At 43.5% G+C, this 26897-nt stretch overlaps 1 protein-coding gene across 1 annotated transcript; it reads left to right on the plus strand.

Annotated features, from left to right (window-relative positions):
* LOC135544434 (ATP-dependent RNA helicase DQX1-like) lies at positions 1-25626 on the plus strand. Its single transcript, XM_064972033.1, is given in 13 exon segments — positions 1-523; positions 11390-11588; positions 11591-11775; positions 12104-12297; positions 12619-13057; positions 15961-16269; positions 17849-17948; positions 18074-18232; positions 18831-19022; positions 19164-19289; positions 19413-19603; positions 19903-20093; positions 24551-25626. Coding segments are annotated over 12 exon segments (2445 nt in total). The 5' UTR covers positions 1-523; positions 11390-11446; the 3' UTR covers positions 24768-25626.
* Positions 25627-26897: the final 1271 nt, after the last annotated feature.

The raw sequence follows: 26897 nt of genomic DNA on the forward strand, positions 1-26897 counted from the left end.
CGAATTTAGGTTGTGATTTTAGATTTCGAAAAAATTCACAACTAAGGAATACCCTATCACTTCTCTCATTGACTTATCAAACCGCAAATGGTCTGTTTCTCAAGCGTTCCCGGAAGTCTTGCGATGTTGCGCATCTGGGTTTAGAAGCTCTGTGGCTCTATGTTCACAACATACTCCAGAAACTAACGTCTGTGGGCGTGGCGAAGCGTTTGACCGGAGCAAGGAGTTTGCTTAGCCAGGCAAGCGATTCGATAGATCAACAGCGGACGACGAGCTCTATTTTATTAATTAATGTCAACGGTTACGGAGAAACCAGAGGCAGAGAAGAAGCGAAGAGAGAATCTGTGAATGGTTGCAAAAAAAATGAAACATTGTATCCGCATATTGTCTCTTCCAAGAAATGTGTGTGCAACAACAGTGAGCAGTAGAACGTTTCACTGACAGCTCAGCGGGTTATATTGTTTCGCTAGATATCCCGCGCCTTGGTTGGGATTTTAGGAGACTCCAGAGAAATGTGTCGAAGGTAAGATGGCAATGGCATTTGTCTACGTGGTTGTTTTCGACTCTCCCAGTGATCTTCATTATATTTACCTCCTATCGTGCGTGTGTGACTGTCAGCTGACACGTAGTTCCTGGCAGGTCGATATAGGCCTACTGGACTCGAGGTGGGCAGGAAAGGGGGCATATAAGGAAAGAAGAGAACGAAGGCAGGGGGAGTTATTGTAGTTATTGTGAGTTGACTGATACAGGTGTCGTCATCCGTAGTTTCTAATTACCAAAAACAGTATAAAGATCAGTCATATATTGTCATGGCCATACAGTTGTGATGCATTTGAGCATAATCCCAAATCGGCTACATGCCAATATTACAATGATTTTGTTTGCATGATAGTAAATAATAGATGTAAAAAAAACTAGTCATTGTTTGCTAACGTTATAACATGGTTACAACACGTGATGTCATGCATCCAGTGCTGTTTCTTATTGTCTACTGTAAACTCCAAGCTGACATTAGACCCCTCCCACGTGATTCCCACATGATGTTGAACAACACCAACCAACCCCCCCCCCCCTCTCTTTCCCCATGGACTCACCTTATGAGATGAGCTCCAATGTTTTCCCCATAGCCAATATAACCCCTGTGTATGCTTTGTTTTTGTAAGCAGGCCTATGTCAGTGTGCTCATTAAACATAGGCGAGTTGCAGGTAACCATGGATGCATGTAGTGTATGTGGACACCTGCTCATCTAACATCTCATTCCAAAATCATGGGCATTGATATGGAGTTGATTCCCCCCCCCTTCGCTGCTATAACAGCCTTCACTCTTCTGGGAAGGCTTTCCACTAGATGTTGGAATATTGCTGCGGAGACTTGCTTCCATTCAGCCACCAGATCATTAGTGAGGTTGGGTACTGTGGTTAGGCGATTAGGCCTGGCTTGCATTCGGCGTTCCAATTAATCCAAAAAGTGTTTGTTGGGGTTGAGGTCAGGGCTCTGTGCAGGCCAGTCAAGTTCTTACATGCCGATCTCGACAAACCATTTCTTTATGAACCTTGCTTTGTGCACGGGGGCATTGTCATGCTGAAACAGAAAAGGGCCTTCCCCAAACTGTTGCCACAAAGTTGGAAGCACAGATCGTCTAGAATGTCTTTGTATGCTGTAGCGTTAAGATTTTTCCTCACTGGAACCAAGGGGCCTAGCCGGAACCCATGAATAACAGCCCCAGACCATTATTCCTCCTCCACCAAACTTTACAGTTGGCACTATGCATTGGGCCAGGTAGCGTTCTCCTGGCATCCACCAAACCCAGATTAGTCCATCGGACTGCCAGATGGTGAAGCTGGCGCGACAGACATGGCAGCTCTGCTTCTAGCATCTAACAAACTTAGCATTATTATTATTATATAAAACTCTGGGAGGAAGAAAGGTTGAGGTGTATGATTGATCATGATTAACTACTCATAGTGTGATTGTGATAACATACAGGAACTCAATTCCTTTTTTTCTCCCTACCTAGAATACTTCATAATCAAATGCAGACCGTATTACCTCCCAATAGAATTCTCTTCAGTTATAGTCACAGCCGTGTATATTCCCCCTCAAGCCGATACCACAACGGCCCTCATGGAACTACTCTGGACTTTGTGCAATGTGGCAACCACATATCCCGAGGCTGCATTTATTATAGCTGGTGAGAAAGCAAATTTGAGGGAAATACTACCAAAGTTCTATCAACAAATTGCCTGTAGTACTCACACTTCAAAAACTCTCGACCCTTGTTACTCTCACTTCCGTGAAGGCTACAAGTCCCTCCCCCACCCTCCCTTTGGCAAATAAGAGCACGACTCCATTCTGCTCCTTCCTTCCTGTAGGCAGAAACTCAAACAGGAAGTAGCCTTGCTAAGGTCTATTTAATGCTGGTCTGACCAATCGGAATCCATGCATCAAGATTGTATTGCTCACGAGGACTGGGATATGTTCCAGCTTGCTTCTGAGAATAACATTGCCGTTTACACTGACACGGTGACTAAGTTCATCAGGAAGTGTATACGGTAGTTGTTCCCACTGTGACTATTAAAACCTACCCAAACCAAATCTGTGGATAGATGGCAGCCTTCGCACAAAACTGAAAGCGCGAACCACAGCATTTAACCATGGTAAGATGAATGGGAATATGGCTGAATACATACAGTGTAGTTATGCACTACGTAAGGCAATCAAAAAGGAAAAACGTCAGTGCAGTGACAAAGTGGAGTCGCAATTCAATGGCTTAGACACGAGACTCCAGACAATCACGGATTACCAGCCACATCGGGAAAACCAGCCACATCGCGGACACTGATGTCTTGCTCCCCGACAAGCTAAACACCTTCTTCACCAACTTTGAGGACAACACAGTGCCACCAAAGGTGGCCCATTCCCAAGGACTGTGGGCTCTCGTTCTTATTGGTCAACGTGAGTAAGACGTTTAAGGATGTTAACCCTCGCAAGGCTGCCGGCCCAGACGGTATCCCTAGCCGTGTCCTCAGAGCATGCGCAGACCAGCTGGCTTGAGTGTTTACGGACATATTCAACTCTCCCTATCCCAGTCTGCTGTCCCCACATGCTTCAAGATGTCCACCATTGTTCCTGTACCCAAGAAAGCAAAGGTAACCATCCAAGTCACGGCCTTTTCTCCCCACTATCATCCAGAAGGCGAGGTCAGTACAGGTGCATCAAAGCAATACCCCATAATGACAAATCAAAAAGAGGTTTTTATATATTTTTTGCAAATTTATTACAAGTAAAAAAACTGAAACCCTTTACTCAGTACTTTATTGAAGCACCTTTGGCAGCAATTACAGCCTAGAGTCTTCTTGGGTATGAAGCTACAAGCTTGGTACACCTGTATTTGTAGAGTTTCACTCAATCTTCTCTGCAGATCCTCTCAAGCTCTGTCAGGTCGGATGGTGAGTGTTGCTGCACAGCTATTTTCCGGTCTTCCCAGAGATGTTCGATCAGGTTCAAGTTCAGGTTCTGACTGGGCTACTCAAGGACATTCAGAGATTTGTCCCGAAGCCATTCCTGAATTGTCTTTGTGTGCTTAGGGTCGTTGTCCCGTTGGAAGGTGAACCTTCTCCCCAGTGTGAGGTCCTGAGCGCTCTGGAGCAGGTTTTCATCAAGGATCTCTCTGTACTTTGCTCCATTCATCTTTCCCTCGATCCTGACTGGTGCCAAGTTTCCTCCAGACGTGATGCTTGGCATTCAGGCCAAAAAGTTGAATCTTGGTTTCATCAGATCAGATAATCTTGTTTCTCATGGTCTAAGAGTCCTTTAGGTGCCTTTTGGCAAACTCCAAGCCGGCTGTCATGTGCCTTTTACTGAGGAGTGGCTTCCATCTGGCAACTCTAACATAAAGGCCTGATTGGTGGAGTGCTGCAGAGATGGTTGTCCTTCTGGAAGGTTCTCCCATCTCGATAGAGGAACTCTAGGGCTCTATCACAGTGTCCATCGGGTTCTTGGTCACCTCCCTGACCAAGGCCCTTCTCCCCCGATTGCTCAGTTTGGCTGGGCGGCCAGCTCTAGGAAGAGTCTTTGTGATTCCAAACTTCTTCCATTTAAGAATGAATGGAGCCATTGTGTTCTTGAGGATCGTCAATGCTGCAGACATTTTTTGGTACCCTTCACCAGATCTGTGCCTCGACACTATCCTATCTCGGAGCTTTAAAGGACAAATCCTCTGACCTCATGACTTGGTTTTTGCTCTGACATGCAGTGTCAATTGTGGGACTGTCACAGTCGTCATAATGAGGAGACCAAGGCGCAGCGTGATAAGCGTACATAACTCTTTTAATGAAAAGAACGAACACTGAACAAAACTATACAAAACAACAAAACGAACCGTGACGCTGTATGACTAGTGAAAAACAGGCAACTAAACATAGAATAACAACCCACAAACTATCCAAGGCATATGGCTACCTAAATATGGTCCCCAATCAGAGACAACGATTAACAGCTGCTTCTGATTGAGAACCAATCTAGGCAACCATAGACATATATAAATACCTAGACCAGGGAAAATCCATAAACATACAAAAAACCCTAGACAATACAAAAACTACACAAACCACCCTTGTCACACCCTGACCTAACCAAATAATAAAGAAAACAAAGATAACTAAGGTCAGGGTGTGACGGGGACATTATACAGACAGGTGTGTGCCTTTCTAAATCATGTCCAATCAATTGAATTTACAACAGGTGGACTCCAATCAAGTTGTAGAAACATCTCAAGGATGATCAATGGAAACAGGATGCTCAATTTCGATTATCATAGCAAAGGGTTACAGGTCAATGTGATTGGTTGATTCCACCATCACTCCAAAATTTTGCTATAGCACAGTTGAATGGCAGATGCCTTATATCAAGCGTCTGATGGCCTAGCCAATGGCTGACTTAGCGAGGTAGATTTATCTCCCCAGAGACCACCCAAGAAAAATCCTGATTAGATTTTTTTTTTTTATCTTCGGTGTTAACACTTTCCCTTTCTAACAAAAACTGAAGAGATTAAATCAGAACATCATTGAAAATAATTATTAATATTTGTTATTTTATAAATCCTTAGTCCTCATTGTTCCTTACTGTGTTTGGGTGAGTCATCATTTATGACTAACTAATCATCCTGCCGTCTTCTTTCCAAGATGGCGAAGCAGTGGGGATGTCTGGTTTGATTGTCTTGTCCCGTCCCTTGTATATATTGTTTTTCTTCATATATATTTTGTATATACTTGTATTATTTTTTAAATCTCACTTCAACGAGGAGGCCCTTCTAATCAACCTGACCTGGGTATCCTAGAAGGATATTGACCTCATCCCATCAGTAGAGGATGCCTGGTTGATCTTCAAAAGTGCTTTCCTCTCCATCTTAAATAAGCATGCCCCATTCAAAAAATGTATAACTAAGAACAGATATAGCCCTTGGTTCACCCCAGAGTTGACTGCCCTTGACCAACTCAAAAACATCCTGTGGCATTCTGCATTAACATCGAATAGCTGCCGCGATATACAACCTTTCAGGGAAGTCAGGAACCAATACACTCAGTCAGTTAGGAAAGCAAAGGCTAGCTCTTTCAAACAGAAATTTGCTTTCTGTAGCACTAATTCCCAAAAGTTTTGGGTCACTGTAAGGTCCATGGAGAATAAGAGCACCTCCTCCCAGCGGCCCACTGCACTGTCACCACCGATAAATCTATGATAATCAATCATTTCAATAAGTATTTTTCCACGGCTGGCAGTGCTTTCCACCTGGCTACCCCTACCCTGGCCAACATCTCAGCACCCCTGCAGCAACACCTCAGCCATGCTCAAGGTCCTAAACAATATCATAACCACCATTGATAAAAGACAGTACTGTGCAGCCGTCTTCATCGACCTGGCCAAGGCTTTCGACTCTGTCAATCACCGCATTCTTATCGGCAGACTCAATAGCCTTGGCTTCTCAAATGACTGCATCGCCTGGTTCACCAACTACTTCTCAGACAGAGTTCAGTGTGTCTAATCGGAGGGCCTGTTGTCCGGACCTCTGGCATTCTCCATGGGGGTGCCACAGGGTTCAATTCTCAGGCCAACTCTTTTCTCTATATATGTCAATGATGTCGCTCTTGCTGCTGGTGGTTCTCTGATCTACCTCTACGCAGACAACACCATTCTGTATACATCTGGCCATTCTTTGGACACTGTGCTAACAAACCTCCAAATGAGCTTCAACGCCATACAACACCCCTTCCGTGGCCTCCAACTGCTTTTAAATGCTATTAAAACGAAGTGCATGCTCTTCAACCGATTGCTGCCCCGCACCCTCCCACCCAACTGTCATCCCTACTCTGGACAGTTCTGACTTAGAATATGTGGACAACTTCAAATACCTAGGTGTCTGGTTACACTGTAATCTCTCCTTCCAGACTCACATTAAGCATCCCCTTATCGAAAATTTAATCTAGATTTGGCTTCCTATTTCGCAAACAAAGCATCCTTTACTCATGCTTCACTCAAGCCCCCAACATTCTACTCAGCAAACTGGATGTAGTCTATCACAGTGCCATCCATTTTATTACCAAAGCCCCATATACTACCCACCACTGCGACCTGTATGCTCTCATTTGCTGGCCCTCGCTACATATCCGTTGCCAAACCCACTGGCTCCAGGTCGTCTATAAGTCTTTGCTAAGTAAAGCCCCGCCTTATCTCAGCTCACTGGTCACCATAGCAACACCCACCCATAGCACACTCTCCAGCAGGTATATTGCACTGGTCATCCCCTAAGCCAATACTTCCTTTGGCCACCTTTCCTTTCAGTTCTCTGCTGCCAATGACTGGAACGAATTGCAAACATCTTTGAAGCTGGAGTCTTATATCTCCCTCCTTAACTTTAAGCATCAGCTGTCTTAGCAGCTTACCTATCACTGTACCTGTACACAGCCAATCTGTAAATAGTACACCCGACTACCTCATCACCATATTATTACTTACCCTCTTGCTCTTTTGCACCCCAGTATCTCTACTTGCACATGCATCATTTGCACATATATCACTCCAGTATTAATGCTAAATTGTAATTATTTTTGCCTCCTGTGTCTATTTATTGCCTACCTCCCTACTCTTCTACATTTGCACACACTGTACATAGAATTTTTTTCTATTTTTATTTTCTTTTATGTTAAACTGTACGTTTGTTTATTTGTAACTCTGTGTTGTTGTTTTTGTCACACTGCTTTGCTTTATCTTGGCCAGGTTGCAGTTGTAAATGAGAACTTGTTCTCAACTGTCTTACCTGGTTAAATAAAAGTGATATATATATATATATAATTTTTTAAAATTACATTTAAAGTGGTTTTTTGTGTGTTTTTTTTTAAATGTGTAAAGTGGCTCAATTTGCCTTTCAGCAAGCATTTGTCCCACCATTCTGAATGTCTAAAGAAACCATATGTGTTCTTCTGAAATATGAACACAGACATACTGGACATTTTAAACTCTTATTATGGTGGCTATTTGACAAAATTACAATCATGTTCTTGAATTGGACTCGCATTTTTTTGATCTTGGTCTTGACTTGGTCTCGGACCCCTCGTCTCCCTCCCGGTCTCGGTCTTGACTTGGTCTCGCTCCCCCCTCCGGTCTTCGTCTTGACTCGGACTCGATTCGCTCCGGTCTTGGTCTTGACTCGGACTCGATTCGCTCCGGTCTGGGTCTTGAATCGGTCTCGCTTTAGGTGTTCTCGAACACAACACTGCTCCTAGACATTTCCACTTCACAATAACGGCACTTACACGGAACCCAAACCGGCTGCGCGTATGCGCCATCGCGCATAAATGTATTTTGTCCCCCCACACCAAATGCGATCATGACACATAGGTTAAAATATCAAAACAAACACTGAACCAATTGTATTAATTTGGGGACAGGTCGAAAAGCATGAAACATTTATGGCAATATAGCTAGCTAGCTTGCACTTGCTAGCTAATTTGTACTTTTTAGCTAGCTTGCTGTTGCTAGCTAATTTGTCCTGGGATATAAACATTGAGTTGTGATTTTACCTGAAATGCACAAGGTCCTCTACTCTGCCAATTAATCCACACATAAAATGGTCAACTGAATCGTTTCTTGTTATCTCTCCTCCTTCCAGGCTTTTTCTTCTCTTGACTTTATATTGCGATTGGAAACTTTCATAAATTGGGTGCATTACCGCCACTGGCTTCATTCGTCTTTCAGTCACCCACTGGGTATAACCAATGAGGAGAAGGCACGTGGGTGCCTGCTTCTATAAACCAATGAGGAGATGGGAGAGGCAGAACTTGCTGCGCGATCTGCGTCAGAAATAGAACTGAATTCTATTTTAGCTCTTGGCAACGCAGACGCTCGTTGGTGCACGCGAGCAGTGTGGGTGCAATAATTGAATAACATAGATTTCTAAATTTGTTTTGCAATGTTCGCACACATGACCCGAGCGGTGTAGTCAGGCTGTTACAGTTGACTGGGGCAGCTCTAGCAGAGCAGAAATTTGACAAACTGACTTGTTTGAAAAGTTATGAGGGTGCCACATTGAAAGTCACTGAGCTCTTCAGTAAGGCCATTCTACTGCCAATGTTTGTCTATGGAGATTGCATGGCTGTGTGTGTGTCAGTAATGGTTGTGGCTGAATTGGCCAAATCCACTAATTTAAAGGGGTGTCCACATATTCTTGTGTATATAGTGTAGCTAGGCCAAATCTCTTGCCAAAATATACCCAAGCTCTTATTACCTTATGTAAGAACCGTAGCCTACTTATTTCATGCAGTATATTCATATTGTACCCATCCCATCCATCTTAAAGTCATATCAATTATTTTATCCATCATTTTAGTGAAGTTACTCTTATACCATTTTTTTCAGAGATTTCTTGTGAATGTACAAAGACAGCCTCAGTCTAGAGTGGGTGTTAACCATAAGTGATTACATGTGTCAGTAAGTGCAAGTCTGTGTTGTGTGTGTGTGTGTGTGTGTGTGTGTGTGTGTGTGTGTGTGTGTGATAATGGTCTTATGTGTATTGCTAAATGCCTACTGGGCAAATGCAGACATTCCAAGAGTGAATGGGATAGCACAGGCCCACAGCTGCTGTACAGAGCTACAGCTGCTCTGTGCTTTCTGACTGAAGCTGTCTGACTTCCTAGGCCTTCAGTGACTAAACTAGAAATTATGCACTCTGTATAGCACAACTGTTACTATATACGTATTTAGTCAAGGTTGACATTGCCCTTACCCCTGTGAAAGGTTTGAGGCTTCTTACAGTACATCAAACTTTCTCTCTCAGAATCATACATCATATTTTTGAAATAACATATGATATACAATACCAGTCAAGAGTTTGGAAAAACCTACTCATTCAAGTGTTTTTCTTTACATCAAAACTATGAAAAAACACATATGGAATCATGCAGTAACCAAACAAGTGTGAAACAAATCATAATATATTTTATATTTGAGATTTGTCAAAGTAGCCACCCTTTGCCTTGATGACAGCTTTGCACAATCTTGGCATTCTCTCAACCAGCTTCAGCTGGAATGCTTTTCCATTTTGAATGAGTTCCCCCATATGCTAAGAGCTTGTTGGCTGCTTTTCCTTCCCTCTGCAGTTGGGTTGAGGTCAGGTGATTGTAGAGGCCAGAGCATCTGATGCAGCACGCCATCACTCTCCTTTTTTTTCTATAGGGGTGGATCAGCTTAATATTGCGGAAAGATTGTTGCTTCCATCAATGTAATTGTCTGCATAATTTCCAATCCCCCATCTTTTTTTGGTAAATATATATATATATATATATATATATATATATCCTATGTACATACATGTACATAGGATTAAAAATCCTACAATGTGATTTTCTGGATTTTTCTTTCTCATTTTGTCTGTCATAGTTGAAGTGTACTTATGATGAAAATTATAGGCCTCTCTCATCTTTTTAAGTGGGCGAACTTGCACAATTGGTGGCTGACTAAATACTTTTTTGCCCCACTGTACTTTTTTTTTAGAATATACCTTTATTATTCCCCGCAAACCATACCACCCCTCTCCCAATTGCAGTAAAATAATAAAAAACACTTAGACTTCTACCTTCAGTTTATACATCTTATTCACTCTCCTTCTTGGTCATATAGCCCTTACACAGCCTGGAGGTGTGTTGGGTCATTGTCCTGTTGAAAAACAAATGATAGTCCCACTAAGCGCAAACCAGATGGGATGGCGTATAGCTGCAGAATGCTGTGGTAGCCATGCTGGTTAAGTGTGCCTTGAATTCTAAATAAATCACAGACAGTGTCACCAGCAAAGCACCATGACCCCTCCTGCATGTTTCATGGTGGGAACCACACATGGAAAATCATCCGTTCACCTACTCTGCGTCTCACAAGACAGCGGTTGGAACCAAAAATCTCAAATTTGGACTCATCAGACCAAAGGACAGATTTCCACCGGTCTAATGTCCATTGCTTGTGTTTCTTGGCCCAAGCAAGTCTCTTCTTCTTATTGGTGTCCTTTAGTAGTGGTTTCTTTGCAGCAATTCCACCATGAAGGCCTGATTCACGCAGTGTCATTTGAACAGTTGATGTTGAGATGTGTCTGTTGAACTCGGTGAAGCATTTATTTGGGCTGCAATCTGAGGTGCAGTTAACTCTAATAAACGTATCCTCTGCAGCAGAGGTAACTCTGGGTATTCCTTTCCTGTGGCAGTCCTCATGAGAGCCAGTTTCATCATAGCGCTTGATGGTTTTTGCGACTGCACTTGAAGAAATTTTGAAAGTTTTAGACACTTTTTGGATTGACTGACCTTCATGTCTTAAAGTAATGATAGACTGTTGTTTCTCTTTGCTTATTTCAGCAGTTCTCGCCATAATATGGACTTGGTATTTTACCAAATCTTATGTACACCCCCCTACCTTGTCACAAAACAACTGATTGGCTGAAACGCATTAAGAAGGAAAGAAATTCCACAAATGAACTTTTAACAAGGCACCTTTTAATTTAAATGTATTCCAGGTGACTACCTCATCAAGCTGGTTGAGGGAATGCCAAGAGTGTGCAAAGCTGTCATCAAGGCAAAGGCTGGCTACTTTGAAGAATCTCAAATATAAAATATATTTTGATTTGTTTAACACTTTTTTTGGTTACTACATGATCCCATATGTTAATTCTGTAGAAAATAGTAAAAAAATAAATAATAATAATTCTGGAATGAGGTGGTGTGTCCAAACGTTTGACTGATACTGTATATTACATTTCCTTCAGTGACAGGGGTCAATCAACTAAGTTGGGTGAAATCTAAAACTTGCTATACAACTTTCAACACAACAGCATCTCTTCTCTGATCCTCTTCCCAGGTAATCTCCATTCACTCCGTTACCACCCCTCATCCCCTCTCCACAACCCACCCTGCGATGATGTCGTCACCCTCTGTGGCCACCCCCTTGACAACGTCCCCCCCCACCCTCCACCCACCCTCCGCCCTAGACTCTCTCTCCATGTCCTCTCTACTGTCCGGGGACCTAGAGGATGAGATGGGGGATGGAGAGGGGGAGGAGGGGGCCTGGGGGACCTGGAGGTGAACCCGTATGATGGCTTGCCCTTCTCGTCACGCTACTACTCTCTGCTGGAGGAGAGGAAAACGCTTCCCTTGTGGAGCCTCAAGTACCGCCTGCTGGAGCACCTGGAGACACACAGCATGGTGGTGGTCAGTGCCCCCAGTGGCACAGGCAAGAGCACACAGGTAAGAGGCATGTAAGCACATACAAACACACACACAGGTATAGGCACACACATTAGTACTGGTGATGAAGAGCCCAGAGAAAGCAAAGGTGGGGAAACATGCCAAACATACAGGTAGGCATAGGATGCACACATTCACACTCGTACACACATATGGCTAGGGACTCTCCAAATGTACACAATATTCAGACACTGAATATAGACAGACCGCTGAACTAACTCAAGCAACTAAGCACACAGGCTATCACGCTATACACACTGACTTTGTGTGCATATCAGTCTCTCACTTAGTCTCCCTCTTTCTCTCTCCCTCATCCTCTCTCTCCCAGGTGCCCCAGTGGTGTGTGGAGTATGCCCTGTCCCATGACTTCTCTCAGGGCTTGGTGTGCTGTTCCCAGCCCTATGCTGTGGCTGCAGCGAGTCTGGCCCTCAGGGTTGCTGATGAGATGGACCTGAGTCTGGGCCTGGAGGTGGGCTACTGGGTCCCCCACGACGATGGCTGTACCCCTGATACACTACTTAGGTGAGGAGAGATGTAGACACCCAGGTGTGCATGAACATTAGCGCATGTGTATGTACACACACATACCGCATTGGTTTAAGCTTGGGTACACACACATCACCCAATCTGATGGCACGTTTCATACTCATCTTCTTCGATCTCATTTATCCACCCTCTTTAAGCTCTCCCCGACCTGGGAAAGAATATTGTAGTCCTTGTTTCCTCCTCTCTCTTTCTCTCCCCTGAGGTTTACAACAGTGCAAGACAATAGGATTAAGGGATGGGGTCGTTTCTCTCCCTGATCCCCCCCCCCTCACCCTCTCTCTCCCCTCCCTCTCTCAGGTTCGTCAGTGACTCTCTGCTCCTGGGGGAGATGATGTCGGACCCCCTGCTGCGTCAGTATGGGGTGCTGGTGGTGGATGAGGTCCAGGAGCGCACTGTGCCCTCTGACGTTCTTCTGGGCTTGCTGCTGGACGTGTGCTGCCAGCGCCCCAACGACCTCCGTGTGGTCCTCCTCACCGACCCCTCCCTTGCCTCCAGCCTCGCCACCTTCCTGGGTGAGGGAGTTCCGGTTCTAAAGCTGGATGAGCCTGTCGCGGATGAGGAACGGCCCGCCAGAGATACACCCTACACAGAGACGAGGAGGGCACCGGTTGTCGTAGAAACGGTGTACAGGGATCCTGGAGGGAGGGAGTCTGCGGCAGCGGCATGTTACATGGTGTTGGATCTCCACCGCAGGGGAGAGGAAGGGGATGTCATGGTCTTTCTCTCCAGTGCCCAGGTAGATGCACACACACACACACACACACATTATACTAAATATATATAGCTAGTCTTATCAACTACTGGGGCAGTTTTTAGTCTTATCATGTCATTAGACAATAGATGCCCAGTAGTCCTACTGCTGGTAACACAGAAATGGTTCAGAAGGCTAAGTGGGTTACTTTGGGTCGAGTTAGTTAGGATTAGTTGGTGCATGCAACAGCAGACTTGTGCTGTTATTTTACCGCACGGGCCACACAGTATATGAATATATTATGAGTTAAATGTAAGTCGTTTTGGATAAAAGTGTCTAAATTACCTTCCTTTCTATCCCACCTCTTCTTGTCAGTTTCTGCTAGACTTCCTTCTACATGTAAATCCCTATTGAAATGTGTTGTTTCTTAATGCCATCTTCCTTGTCTGTTGTTGCCTCTCACCCTGGGGACAGAGAAACAGGGACACTGTAATCTTAGACTACTGAATAGCACCAGGGTGGGTCAGGTGTCCTGTTTAACGCATCCAGAATACACATACAGTTGAAGTTTACATACACTTAGGTTGGAGTCATTAAAACCCGTTTTTCAACCACTCCACAAATTTCTTGTTAACAAACTATAGTTTTGGCAAGTCGGTTAGGACATCTACTTTGTGCATAACACAGATTATTTCACTTATAATTCACTGTATCACAATTCCAATGGATCAGAAGTTTACATACACTAAGTTGACTGTGCCTTTAAACAGCTTGGAAAATAACAGAAAATTATGTCATGGCTTTAGAAGCTTCTGATAGGCTAATTGACATAATTTGAGTCAATTAGAGGTGTACCTGTGGATGTATTTCAAGGCCTAACTTCAAACTCAGTGCCTCTTTGCTTGACATCATGGGAAAATCCAAAGAAATCAGCCAAGACCTCAGAAAATAATTGTAGACCACCACAAGTCTGGTTCTTCCTTGGGAGCAATTTCCAAATGCCTGAAAATCATTCCCAGAACAACAGCAAAGTACCTTGTGAAGATGCTGCCGGAAACAGGTACAAAAGTATGTATATCCACAGTAGAACGAGTCCTATATCAACATAACCTGAAAGGCCACTCAGCAAGGAAGCCACTGCTCCAAAACCGCCATAAAAAAGCCAGACTACGGTTTGCAACTGCACATTGGGACAAAGATCGTACTTTTTGGAGAAATGTCCTCTGGTCTGATAGAACTGTTTGGCCATAATGACCATCATTAAAAAAAAGGGGAGGCTTGCAAGCCGAAGAACACCATCCCAACTGTGAAGCACGGGAGTGGCAGCATCATGTTGTGGGGGTATTGAAGCAACAGGGTGTGGTGATAACGTAGTGGCAGTGTGTGTGTGAGAGAAGTGGATGTGAATATGTGAGCTTTGCTGCAGGAGGGACTGGTGCACTTCACAAAATAGATGTCTACATGAGAAAGGACAATTATGTGGCTGTATTGAAGCAACATCTCAAGACATCAGTCAAAGCTTGGTCGCAAATGGGTCTTCCAAATGGACAATGACCCCAAGCATACTTCCAAACTTGTGGCAAAATGGCTTAAGGACAACAAAGTCAAGGAATTGGAGTGGCCATTATAAAGCCTTGACCTCAATCCTATAGAAAATGTGTGGGCAGAACTGAAACGTGTGTGTGAGCAAGGAGGCCTACAAACCTGACTCAGTTACACCAGCTCTGTCAGGAGGAATGGGCCAAAATTCACCCAACTTATTGTGGGAAGCTTGTGGAAAGCTTGTGGAAGGCTACACGAAACGTTCAAGTTAAAATATTTAAAGGCAATGATACCGAATACTAATTGAGTGTATGTAAACTTCTGACCCACTGGGAATGTGATGAAAGATATAAAACATGAAATAAATAATTCTCTCTACTATTAATCTGACATTTCACATTCTTAAAATAAAGTGGTGATCCTAACTGACCTATAAAAGGGGATTTTTACTAAGATTAAATGTCAGGATTTGAGAAAAATTGAGTTTAAATGTATTTGGCTAAGGTGTATGTAAACTTCCGACTTCAACTGTACATGCCGTGCAGAGAGAGAGAGCACAGAGCCCCATCATATTCACATCCACTTCTCTCACACACACTGCCACTATGTCAACATCACCACACCCTAGCTCCTCGCCTGATTCCTGGATATGGTTTCAAATCCTGAGGCAGACCAGGACTTTCAGTACAGTAGTTGATGCCAAGGCTGCAAAACACAGAGCTAGCTAGCTAGCCAGGAGGATGGATCTGGTTAAGACTCACTGTAAACAAAGTAAACAAGGACACAGATAAGCACTGTCTGTTTAGGGAGAGGGAAACGAAGAGGGGGGTGTGAGAGGGGGAGAGACATGAGAAAGTAGAACAGACACAGGGACAGAGGTCCCAATACGCTCAAATAGATAATTTTTTAACTTAAAAAAAAAATGTTAACCCATTGGTGTAGCTATATTAAGTAGAAGAAGCCATTACAAAGTATGGAGACTTTGGGCAAGGAGGCAGTGGGTGGGGTAAGGGCAAAGATGAGAAGTTGGTTCCACTCTTCCCCTTTAAATTCCTTTCTGTGCCCTATGTGCAATCCCTTTAACTGGTTAGCGTAGCCACTCCCACTCTCCTGCCATATGGAGGGAAAAAATGATAGCCTTGGAGGGGCAGAGTGGAGAGAGGAAAGAGTGGATGCATTTGGGACCATGTGTCCTTTACACACTACATTTCACTGCATGTTGGTAGGGTAAATAGCATGTTTTCATTTCATTTATATTACTCTCTCTACTTGTCCACTCATTCACTTTTTTATGGCTGGACAACTTTTAGAATGCCAAGACTTAACATTTCTCAAGAGATTGACTAAGTGCCCAGGATAGGACAGTATGTATTCTCAAACCTTTCTTCTCTCTCCTCCTCTCTCAGGAGATTGACGAGTGTGGCTCTCTGCTGGAGAAGGAGTCTGTTGCACTGAGCCCTCAGCTGGGGACCCTCAGAGTTCTGCACCTCCATGCAGGCCTTGGAGGGGCTACGCAGCGCGTCTATGAAGCCGAGCCAGAAGTGCCTTCTGGGGACACGGAGGGGTCCAATGGGTCTGAAGGACTGGAAGGGTCAGGGATAGGGGCGGGGACGGGAGCGAGGCGCAGGGTCATCCTCACAGACACCCTGGGGGAGGCCTCCTTCTCTCTATCTGGAGTCCGCTATGTCATAGACACAGGCATGCAACTCAAGACAGTGAGTACTCATTTATTAGAGATAGGAAGGAGGAGGAGTATGTGTGGCACTGTCCTACATAGCGGGCACATATCAAATTTTATTAGTCACATGAAATGCTTACTACGAGCCTCTAACCAACCTAGCAGTTTCAATAATTACGGATAAGAATAAGAGATAAAAGTAACAAGTAAGTAAAGAGTAGCAGTAAGAAATAACAATATAAACAGTCGGTACAGAGTCAATGCACCGGTTAGTTGAGGTAGTATGTACATGTAGGTAGAGTAAATTAAAGTGACTACAGTTGAAGTCGGAAGTTTACATACACTTAATTTTAAGCCGTCACGACCAGGCAGACGAAAATTCCAAATAGTATCCTTAAAGTTTGTAGAAACATGTCAAACGTTTTTTATAATCAATCCTCTGGTTGTTTTTACAATATATAATCGATAATATTTCAACCGGGACTGTAGCTTCTTCAATAGGAGAGAGAGAGAAAATGTCTGCTCCAAGCTGTTGCGCATGCAAAACGCTGCTGGCACCCAGACATACATTGACGTGATGTGATCTTTCTCACTTAGTTTCAGGTTTTTATTTTGAAAAATATGTCTAAAGGCTGTTCACACCATGGGGAAGCCATAGGAAAAGGAATCTGGTTGATATCCCTTTTAAATGGCGTGAAGACTGGCAATGGAACAGAGAGCTTTCAGGGAAAAACGGGTTGGATTTCCCTCAGGTTTTCGCCTGCAATATCAGTTCTGTTATACTCACAGACAATATTTTGACAGTTTTGGAAACTTTAGAGTGTTTTCTATCCTAATCTGACAATTATATGCATATTCTAGATTATGGGCCTGAGAAATAGGCATTTGGGTACGTTTTTCATCCAAACATCAAAATACTGCCCCCTACACTCAACAGGTTAATATGTTGGTATTACAGACTCGGACAGGGAGAGGTTGAAAATGTCAGTGAAGACACTTGCTAGTTGGTATGCGCATGCTCGCAGTACACGTCCATGTTAATCCGTCTGGCCCTGTGGTCTTGTGAATGTTGACCTGTGTAAAGATCTGATTCACATCGGCTGCGGAGAACATGATCACACAGTCTTCCGGTACAGCTGGTGCTCTCATGCATGTTTCAGTGTTATTTGCCTTGAAGCGAGCAGAGAAGTAGTTTAGCTCATCCGGTAGGCTCGTGTTACTGGGCAGCTCTCGGCCGTGCTTCCCTTTGTAGTCTGTAATGGTTGGCAAGCCCTGCCACTTCCGACGAGTGTCAGAGCCAGTGTAGTACGACTCGATCTTAGTCCTGTATTGACGCTTTTCCTGTTTGATGGTTCGTCAGAGGGCATAGCGGGATTTCTTAGAAGCTTCTAGGTTAGAGTCCCGCTCCTTGAAAGCGGCAGCTCTAGCCTTTAGCTCAGTGCGGCTGCTGTCTGTAATCCATGTCTTCAGATTTGCCATGTGGAGGGCGAGCTTTGTATGAATCTCTGTGTGTGGCCACAATAACCACAATGCTGCATAACCTCAATAGATTATTGAGGTGCACCCAGTCCCAGTGCCATGCAGAACCTCCCACTCTTCCTGCCTCCGTCTCATAGGTTTACAACCCTCAAATTAGAGCGGACTCCCAGGTCCTGCGTCCCATCAGCCGGCAGCAGGCAGACATGCGGACGCAGAGGGTAAACAGTGACCTACCAGGTAGGTTAAGGTCAATCAAATCTGTTGTAAGAAATCATCATGGACAGAAGGGACATACAAAGCTGTTACGGGACTAATTTCCTCTCTCTGTGTATTCTTCTGAACCCTCTCTCCTGTCCCTCCAGGTCTGTGTTTACGTCTGTACCCCCAGGCTCTGTATGAGGAGGGCATGGCGGAGACCCGCAGCCCGGGGGTGGTGGAGGAGAACCTCAGTCACCTGGTGCTGCTGCTCAAGAGGCTGGACATCGCCGACATGGGCCAGTGCAAGTTCCTGGACAGGCCTGGTAAGGAGGGCCGTGCGTCATCAAGCTATTTCAGCCCTGTTTTCTTTGAATGAATAAAGTGGACCTTGAACCAGACCTGGGTTCAAATAAGTGTGTTTTTGAGTATATGGTATTTAAAATACTTTTTTCTTTGTATTTGACTATTTTCAATTACACTGCACAAAAACAAGTACTTTTATTTCAGTATTTGAATGGTTATTTGTAAAAGCCAAATAGTCTACACAATTGTATTTTCAAATGCTTATTTCAAATACTATTTTCTAATACCTAGCTTAAATGCATTTGACTCAGTGTATTTTAGTATTTTCAAATACTTTCCAAGTGTATTTGCAAATACATAAAGTAATTCAACTACTTGTCTTTTCAAATAAAATATATCTGAATATTTACTTTGAATGTATGTAAAAGTAATTGAGATTTGTTTTAAATACATTTGAACCCAGGTCTGCCTTGCATTCATGGGATTCATGTAGCATTCATGTTTTTACTAGGTGTATTCTATATCAGACAAAATATAAGATCTTTCCATATCCGTCACTTTCTTCAACCCTCCCTCTCTGTTTTATTCACTCTCTCTTTTATTCTCCCCCCCCCCCAGCTCCAGAGGCTCTGATGCAGGCTCTAGAGGACCTGGACTACCTGGCAGCACTGGATGATGATGGGAACCTATCTGAGGTGGGCATCATTATGTCAGAGCTGCCCCTGGAGCCCCCTCTGGCTAAGGCCCTCATCGCTGCCTGCGAGTTTGACTGTGTCAATGAGCTGCTCACCATCGCTGCCATGCTCACAGGTACACACTGCACACACATACACTGTCCAAGGCACTTAGTACTGGCTGTAAAATGAGCCTTAACTAACCCTTTTTACATGCATTACAGAATATTGCTTTGTTTTGTTTCTTCATTTAAATTCTACACGTGTGTGTTCCCAGCTTCCCCCTGCTTTGTGACCCCCACACCCCAGAGAGAGGAGGCAGCAGCCACTCACAGACGCCCCCTGTTGCACAACGAGGGAGACCACCTCACCCTCATCAACATCTACAACGCCTACATACAGCGTGAGACCATATACCACACACACACACATGGATCTACACACATAGGCATGGAACAGACATCCATTTCACACTATCTCTACTCCTTGAATATTAATATGTGTGTTTCTCTGATTAACATTTCAGACAATGAGGATGATGCCTGGTGTACTACCAACTTCCTGAACCCCGCCTCATTACGATTGGCTGTGGTGATCAGGGCAGAGCTGCTGGAGGTGATGCAGCGAATAGAGTTGCCCGTCTCGCCTCCTTCCTTTGGTTGCCAAGACAACTGCACTAATATCAAGCGTGCACTCATCTCAGGGTTCTTCCTCAAGGTAAAAGGACTCATCAGTCCACTTCTCCATTTAAGATGTAATTTAGTTTATACGTGTCTAACATTTGTTTTTGTCTACAAATATAGACCTTAACCTTTCTCCTCCCCCTATTTCTTCCTCCTCTCTTTGTCCTTCTCTTACTGTCTGTCAAAATGTTCACATTCTCCTCTCTTTCCATTCTGGTGTGTCTCTCTGTCTTTTGCCCGCCCCCCCAAGTCTCTCCTGTCTCCTTTCTGTATTTGTTTCCCTCGATCTCATTCGATTTCATCTTCTCCCTTCTCCTCTCCTGTCTTTTTCAGGTGGCTCATGATGTGGACGGCTCAGGTAACTACCTCCTGTTGACTCACCGTCACGTGGCTCACCTCCACCCCTTCTCCTCCTATCTGTGTCGCCGGCCGCGCCTCAACCCCCCCTCCTGGGTGCTCTACCATGAATTCACCATCTCCCACGACAACTGCATCTGCACCGCCTCCGAGGTGCACCCCCACATGTGAGTAACCCTAAAATGTTTTGTGCACTTTTGTTGTTGAGAAAATCCATGTACAGTTGAAGTCGGAAGTTTACATAGACTTAGGTTGGAGTCATTAAAACTCGTTTTTCAACCACTCCACAAATTTCTTGTTAACAAACTATAGTTTTGGCAAGTCGGTTAGGACATCTACTTTGTGCATGACACAAGTAATTTTTCCAACAATTGTTTACAGACAGATTATTTCACTTATAATTCACTGTATCACAATTCCAATGGATCAGAAGTTTACATACACTAAGTTGACTGTGCCTTTAAACAGCTTGGAAAATTCCAGAAAATGGTGTCATGGCTTTAGAAGCTTCTGTTAGGCTAATTGACATAATTTGAGTCAATTGGAGGTGTACCTGTGGATGTATTTCAAGGCCTACCTTCAAACGCAGTGCCTCTTTGCTTGACATCATGGGAAAATCAAAAGAAATCAGCCAAGACCTCAGAAAAAAATTGTAGCTCTCCACAAGTCTGGTTCATCCTTGAGAGCAATCTCCAAACGCCTCGATCTCCAAACGTACCACGTTCATCTGTACAAACAATAGTATGCACGTATAAACACCATGGGACCACGCAGCCGTCATACCACTCAGGAAGGAGACGCGTTCTGTCTCCTTGAGATGAACGTACTTTGATGTGAAAAGTGCAAATCAATCCCAGAACAACAGCAAGGGACCTTGTGAAGATTCTGTCGGAAACAGGTACAAAATTATCTATATCCACAGTAAAATGAGTCCTATATCAACATAACCTGAAAGGCCACTCAGCAAGGAAGACGCCACTGCTCCAAAACCTCCATAAAAAAGCCAGACTACGGTTTGCAACTGCACGTGGGGACAAAGATCGTACTTTTTGGAGAAATGTCCTCTGGTCTGATGAAACTAAAATAGAACTGTTTGGCCATAATGACCTTAGTTATGTTTGGAGGAAAAGGGGGGGGCTTGCAAGCCGAAGAACGCCATCCCAACCATGAAGCACAGGGGTGGCAGCATCATGTTGTGGGGGTGCTTTGCTGCAGGACGGACTGGTGCACTTCACAAAATAGTATCATGGGGGAGGACAATTATGTGGATATATTGAAGCAACCTCTCAAGACATCAGTCAGGAAGTTAAAGCTTGGTCGCAAATGGGTATTCCAAATGGACAATGACCCCAAGCATATTTCCAAACTTGTGGCAAAATGGCTTAAGGACAACAAAGTCAAGGTATTGGAATGGCCATCACAAACTTCTACAGATGCACAATCGAGAGCATCCTGGCGGGCTGTATCACCGCCTGGTACGGCAACTGCTCCGCCCTCAACCGTAAGGCTCTCCAGAGGGTAGTGAGGTCTGCACAACGCATCACCGGGGGCAAACTACCTGCCCTCCAGGACACCTACACCACCCGGTGTTACAGGAAGGCCATAAAGATCATCAAGGACATCAACCACCCGAGCCACTGCCTGTTCACCCCGCTATCATCCAGAAGGCGAGGTCAGTACAGGTTTCATCAAAGCTGGGACCGAGAGACTGAAAAACAGCTTCTATCTCAAGGCCATCAGACTGTTAAACAGCCACCACTAACATTGAGTGGCTGCTGCCAACACACTGACACTGACTCAACTCCAGCCACTTTAATAATTGGAATTGATGGGAAATGATGTAAATATATCACTAGCCACTTTAAACAATGCATACGTATATACTGTACTCTATATCATCGACTGCATCCTTATGTAATACATGTATCACTAGCCACTTTAACTATGCCACTTTGTTTACATACTCATCTCATATGTATATACTGTACTCGATACCATCTACTGTATCTTGCCTATGCTGCTCTGTACCATCACTCATTCATATATCCTTATGTACATGTTCTTTATCCCCTTACACTGTGTATAAGACAGTAGTTTAGGAATTGTTAGTTAGATTACTTGTTGGTTATTACTGCATTGTCAGAACTAGAAGCACAAGCATTTCGCTACACTCGCATTAACATCTGCTAACCATGTGTATGTGACAAATAAATTTGATTTGATTTGATTTGAAGCCCTGACCTCAATCCTATTGAAAATTTGTGGGCAGAACTGAAAAGCGTGTGTGAGCAAAGAGGCCTACAAACCTGACTCAGTTACACCAGCTCTGTCAGGAGGAATGGGCCAAAATTCACCCAACTTATTGTGGGAAGCTTGTGGAAGGCTACCCGATACGTTCAAGTTAAAATATTTAAAGGCAATGCTACTGAATTCTAATTGAGTGTATGTAAACTTCTGACCCACTGGGAATGTGATGAAATAAATAAAAGCTGAAATAAATAATTCTCTCTACTATTAATCTGACATTTCACATTCTTAAAATAAAGTGGTGATCCTAACTGACCTAAGACAGGGATTTTTTACTAAGATTTAATGTCAGGAATTGTGGAAAAACTGAGTTTAAATGTAGTTGGCTAAGGTCTGTGTAAACTTCCGACTTTAACTTCATTGGGAAATCCTCATAGTGGTGTCTTTTAGAGGTCGGCCGATTTAATCGGAATGGCCGATTTTAATTAGGGCCGATTTCAAGTTTTCATAACAATCGGAGATCAGTATTTTTGGGCGCCGATTTGAATAAAAAAACAAAAACATTTACCTATAGGCAAGTCAGTTAAGAACACATTCTTATTTTCACTGGCGGCCTAGGAACGGTGGTTAACTTCCTTGTTCAGGGGCAGAAAGACAGATTTTCACCTTGTCAGCTCGGGGGATCCAATCTTGCGACCTTACAGTTAACTAGTCCAACGCAATAACGAACTGCTTCTCTCTCGTGCTGTTACACGAATGCAGTAAGTGAAGGTAAGTTGCTAGCTAGCATTAAACCTATAAAAAAACAATCAATCATAATCACTAGTTAACTACACATGGTTGCTGATATTACTAGATATTATCTAGCGTGTCCTGCGTTGCATATAATCTGACTGAGCATACAAGTATCTAAGTATCTGACTGAGAGGTGGTAGGCAGAAGCAGATGCGTAAACATTCATTAAAACAGCACTTTCGTGCGTTTTGCCAGCAGCTCTTCGTTGTGCATCAAGACATTGCACTGTGTATGACTTCAAGCCTATCAACTCCAGAGATGAGGCTGGTGTAACTGAAGTGAAATGGCTAGCTAGTTAGCGCGAGCTAATAGCATTTCAAACGTCACTCGCTCTGAGCCTTCTAGTAGTTGTTCCCCTTGTTCTGCATGGGTAACGCTGCTTCGATGGTGGCTGTTGTCGTTGTGTTGCTGGTTCGAGCCCAGGGAGGAGCGAGGAGAGGGATGGAAGCTATACTATTACACTGGCAATACTAAAGTGCCTATAAGAACATCCAGTAGTCAAAGGTTAATGAAATACAAACGGTATAGAGGGAAATAGTCCCATAATTCCTATAATAACTACAACCTAAAACTTCTTACCTGGGAATATTGAAGACTCATGTTAAAAGGAACCACCAGCTTTCATATGTTCTCATGTTCTGAGCAAGGAACTTAAACGTTAGCTTTCTTACTTAGCACATATTTTACTTTCTTCTCCAACACTTTGTTTTTGTATTATTTATTTTTATTTTTGGGGAATTTTAACCCGTTTTCTCCCCAATTTCGTGGTATCCAATTGTTTAGTAGCTACTACCTTGTCTCATCGCTACAACTCCCGTACGGGCTCGGGAGAGAAGAAGGTTGAAAGTCATGCGTCCTCCGATGCACAACCCAACCAAGCCGCACCGCTTCTTAACACAGCGCGCATCCAACCCGGAAGCCAGCCGCACCAATGTGTCGGAGGAAACACCGTGCACCTGGCAACCTTGGTTGGCGCGCACCTCGCCCGGCCCACCACAGGAGTCAAGGATATCCCTACAGGCCGGTCGCGTCCGGTTACGACAGAGCCTGGGCGTGAACCCAGCCCTTAACCACTGCGCCACCCGGGAGGCCCTGTTTTTTTGCATTATTTAAACCAAATTGAACATGTGTCATTATTTATTTGAGGCTAAATTGATTTTATTGATGTATTATATTAATTTAAAATAAGTGTTCATTCAGTATTGTTGTAATTGTCATTATTACAAATAAATAAATAAAAATTGTCCGATTAATCGGTAGCAGATTTTTGGTCCTCCAATAATCGGTATCGGCTTTGAAAAATCCTAATCGGTCGACCTCTAGTGTCTTTACTTCCTTTTGGCATACTAGTCCTCTGATAAACAGTACTATCTGTCAGAGGATAGTGGTGCATACCAGGTTGTCTTTTGTGATCAGATCGCACATGATCAGATCGCACAACGAGAAGCATTAAACCTCTCTGGAACCAGGTCAATATGATATAGCAATCTTCTGAGATGTGCACATGTCATTACATTGAGGATAACTAGGCATTTAAGTGCATTACTTTGGTAACCTTGGCCTATTAATGTTTCCTGTGCAGGTTGGTGGAGCTGGCCCCTCTGTACTACCTAGGCAACTTGCCGTCCAGCGAGGGACGGGACCTTCTGATGGAGCTGAGACAGAGTCTGCTGCCCCCAGAGGAGGTACAGGAGAGGGGCCCAGAAGGAGTCTATGACACACGCCACATTGAGGAACACTTAGACAGGACCGGAGATCCACGTAATCAAGACAGTACTGAGCTGTGTGTCATACAGTGACGGGAATGATGTGGGCAACCAAAAGCAGAACCAAGAGAGGAGAACCTGAGAGAAGGGACTTGGATGAAATATGCAGGATACTCTCAAGTTTTACCAGGAATACACCATAGATCTATACTGTACTATTGCATGGACAGTTGATGAGGGAGAGTACGTACAGTACACTATCCAGCCATACAACATTGTATGGAGGCAGTTGTTTCAATCTGAGTGAATAAGGGCTCACCTTCAGGTGTTAGTGACATTTTTCTTAAATGAGATTAAATGCTTTTTTTTTTTTTTTGCACATGAAAAAAATGTGTGAGTTAAGGGCAATTTCAGACTGAACCTACAGAGTTCCTATAAAACAAACTGTATACTGGTATGCAAAGTAATATATATTGGGAATTATATATTGCCATGAATGTTGACTATTCTGCAAGAGTCCCTGATACTTCACTGAAGAGACAGTCAGCTGTCAATAAGTGGACATGCATTCTTTCAATGATGACTGGTGAGGTATGGCATTGATGCTGTCACTTCCAGGGAATTTGTGTTTTTGACTATTGTGGCACCAGCACCCATTTCTTCAGTAGAAACTATTGGTTGACCTAGGATCTCTCTGTCAAATTGACCAATCATAGAAGCTGACTTGATGTGGACTGGACATGTGATTTGCAGGGCTCAGTTAGGTTTAAACAGGGCGATCTACCATTGTACGGAGCTTTAGAATCCAGTTTTTGTTACTGTTGTTCTTTGTATGCTAGTGGGTTTCCAATGTGTTGAAATAATATAATATTTTGTGTGTAAATCAAGGGTGTCGGGTCAGCCTCCCTCTATCTAATAAATATTTTAAATATATTTTGAACATGAAATGAAAGGTTTATCTGTTTAATTTAAGTTTGAAATGGTTAACTACTTCATGTTATACATTCAGCCCTTCAATTATTGAGGGACAATCTGTGGTCGGTGAAACATCGCATCCAGGTTTCTCACCCAAGTAGCATGGGGAATTTGGGAAATAAGTTCATTAGGATAGCATAATAAAAGTAGACATTTTGTTTAGTAAAATATGCTATATTTACTGCTGTTCAATGGCCTCCCATACGATGGCATAGTTGATATACCGCTGTTCAATGGCTTATAAATGCCTCATGGCAAAAGCGCTTGGCAGTTTGTAGTCCTAAAAAAATGTAATGAGTTACCACTGGTTTATTCAGCCATTCCTATGGGGAAATGAATGTAGAAATAATAGGGAGGTTGGATAAACTCGGTTAAGAGGCTTAGGAGATCTTATACGTTTTGTTTTATGAGTTACAATTATATATATTTTTTAAATTACGCACCACCCTATACATTGTTAGTTAAGATGACCTTTATGAATTATGTAGCCTTGATATGCTTTTTTTCGATTACACAAATGCTCCAAAATTCACAAAATGTGACAGTTGATGAAGATTATCTCAAAGAATAAAATGTATAAGATCTCCATTCATTTTCCCATAGGCTTTGTCCAACTAACCATGGCGGAGTTAGTGCCTACAAAAAAAAACAGCATTTGTTTGCTATCTATAGCCTGTCGGTGTAACCGGTGTGAAATGGCTAGCAAGGCAGGCTAGTAGCATTTCAATCGGTGACATCACTTTCTCTGAGACCTTGGAAGAAGTTGATTCCCTTGCTCTGCAAGGACAGCAGCTTTTGTGGAGTGATAGGCAACGAATACTTTGAGGATGAATGGTTCAAGCCCAGGTTGGGGCGAGGGGTTATTCAACTCTTACCAGTGGAGAATGGTGGTAGGAGTTATAGGAGGATGGGCTCATTGTAATGGCTAGAATGGAATAAATGGAATGCTATCAACGTGGAAACCACCACCTTCCATTCCAGACATTACAATGAGCCCGTCCTCTTATAGCTTCTCCCACCAGCCTCCACTGACTCTTACCATACGAGGTCCAGAGTCTGCTGGTTTTCTGTTCTACCTGATAATTAATTGCACACATCAGGTATAATGTGGCGAACCACTTGTGGATTTAACAGTTCTAAAGCAGTTCCACCTCCAAAACAACCGCTATGCAGATGTTGGCTTCACCTGATCTGATTTAATTGAGCCCTAGGCCAAAACCAATTGTTGGCTGTACCTTAAGAAAGAAT

This window comes from Oncorhynchus masou, chromosome 8, assembly GCF_036934945.1.
Source record: "Oncorhynchus masou masou isolate Uvic2021 chromosome 8, UVic_Omas_1.1, whole genome shotgun sequence".
NCBI classification, from domain to species: Eukaryota; Metazoa; Chordata; class Actinopteri; order Salmoniformes; family Salmonidae; genus Oncorhynchus; species Oncorhynchus masou.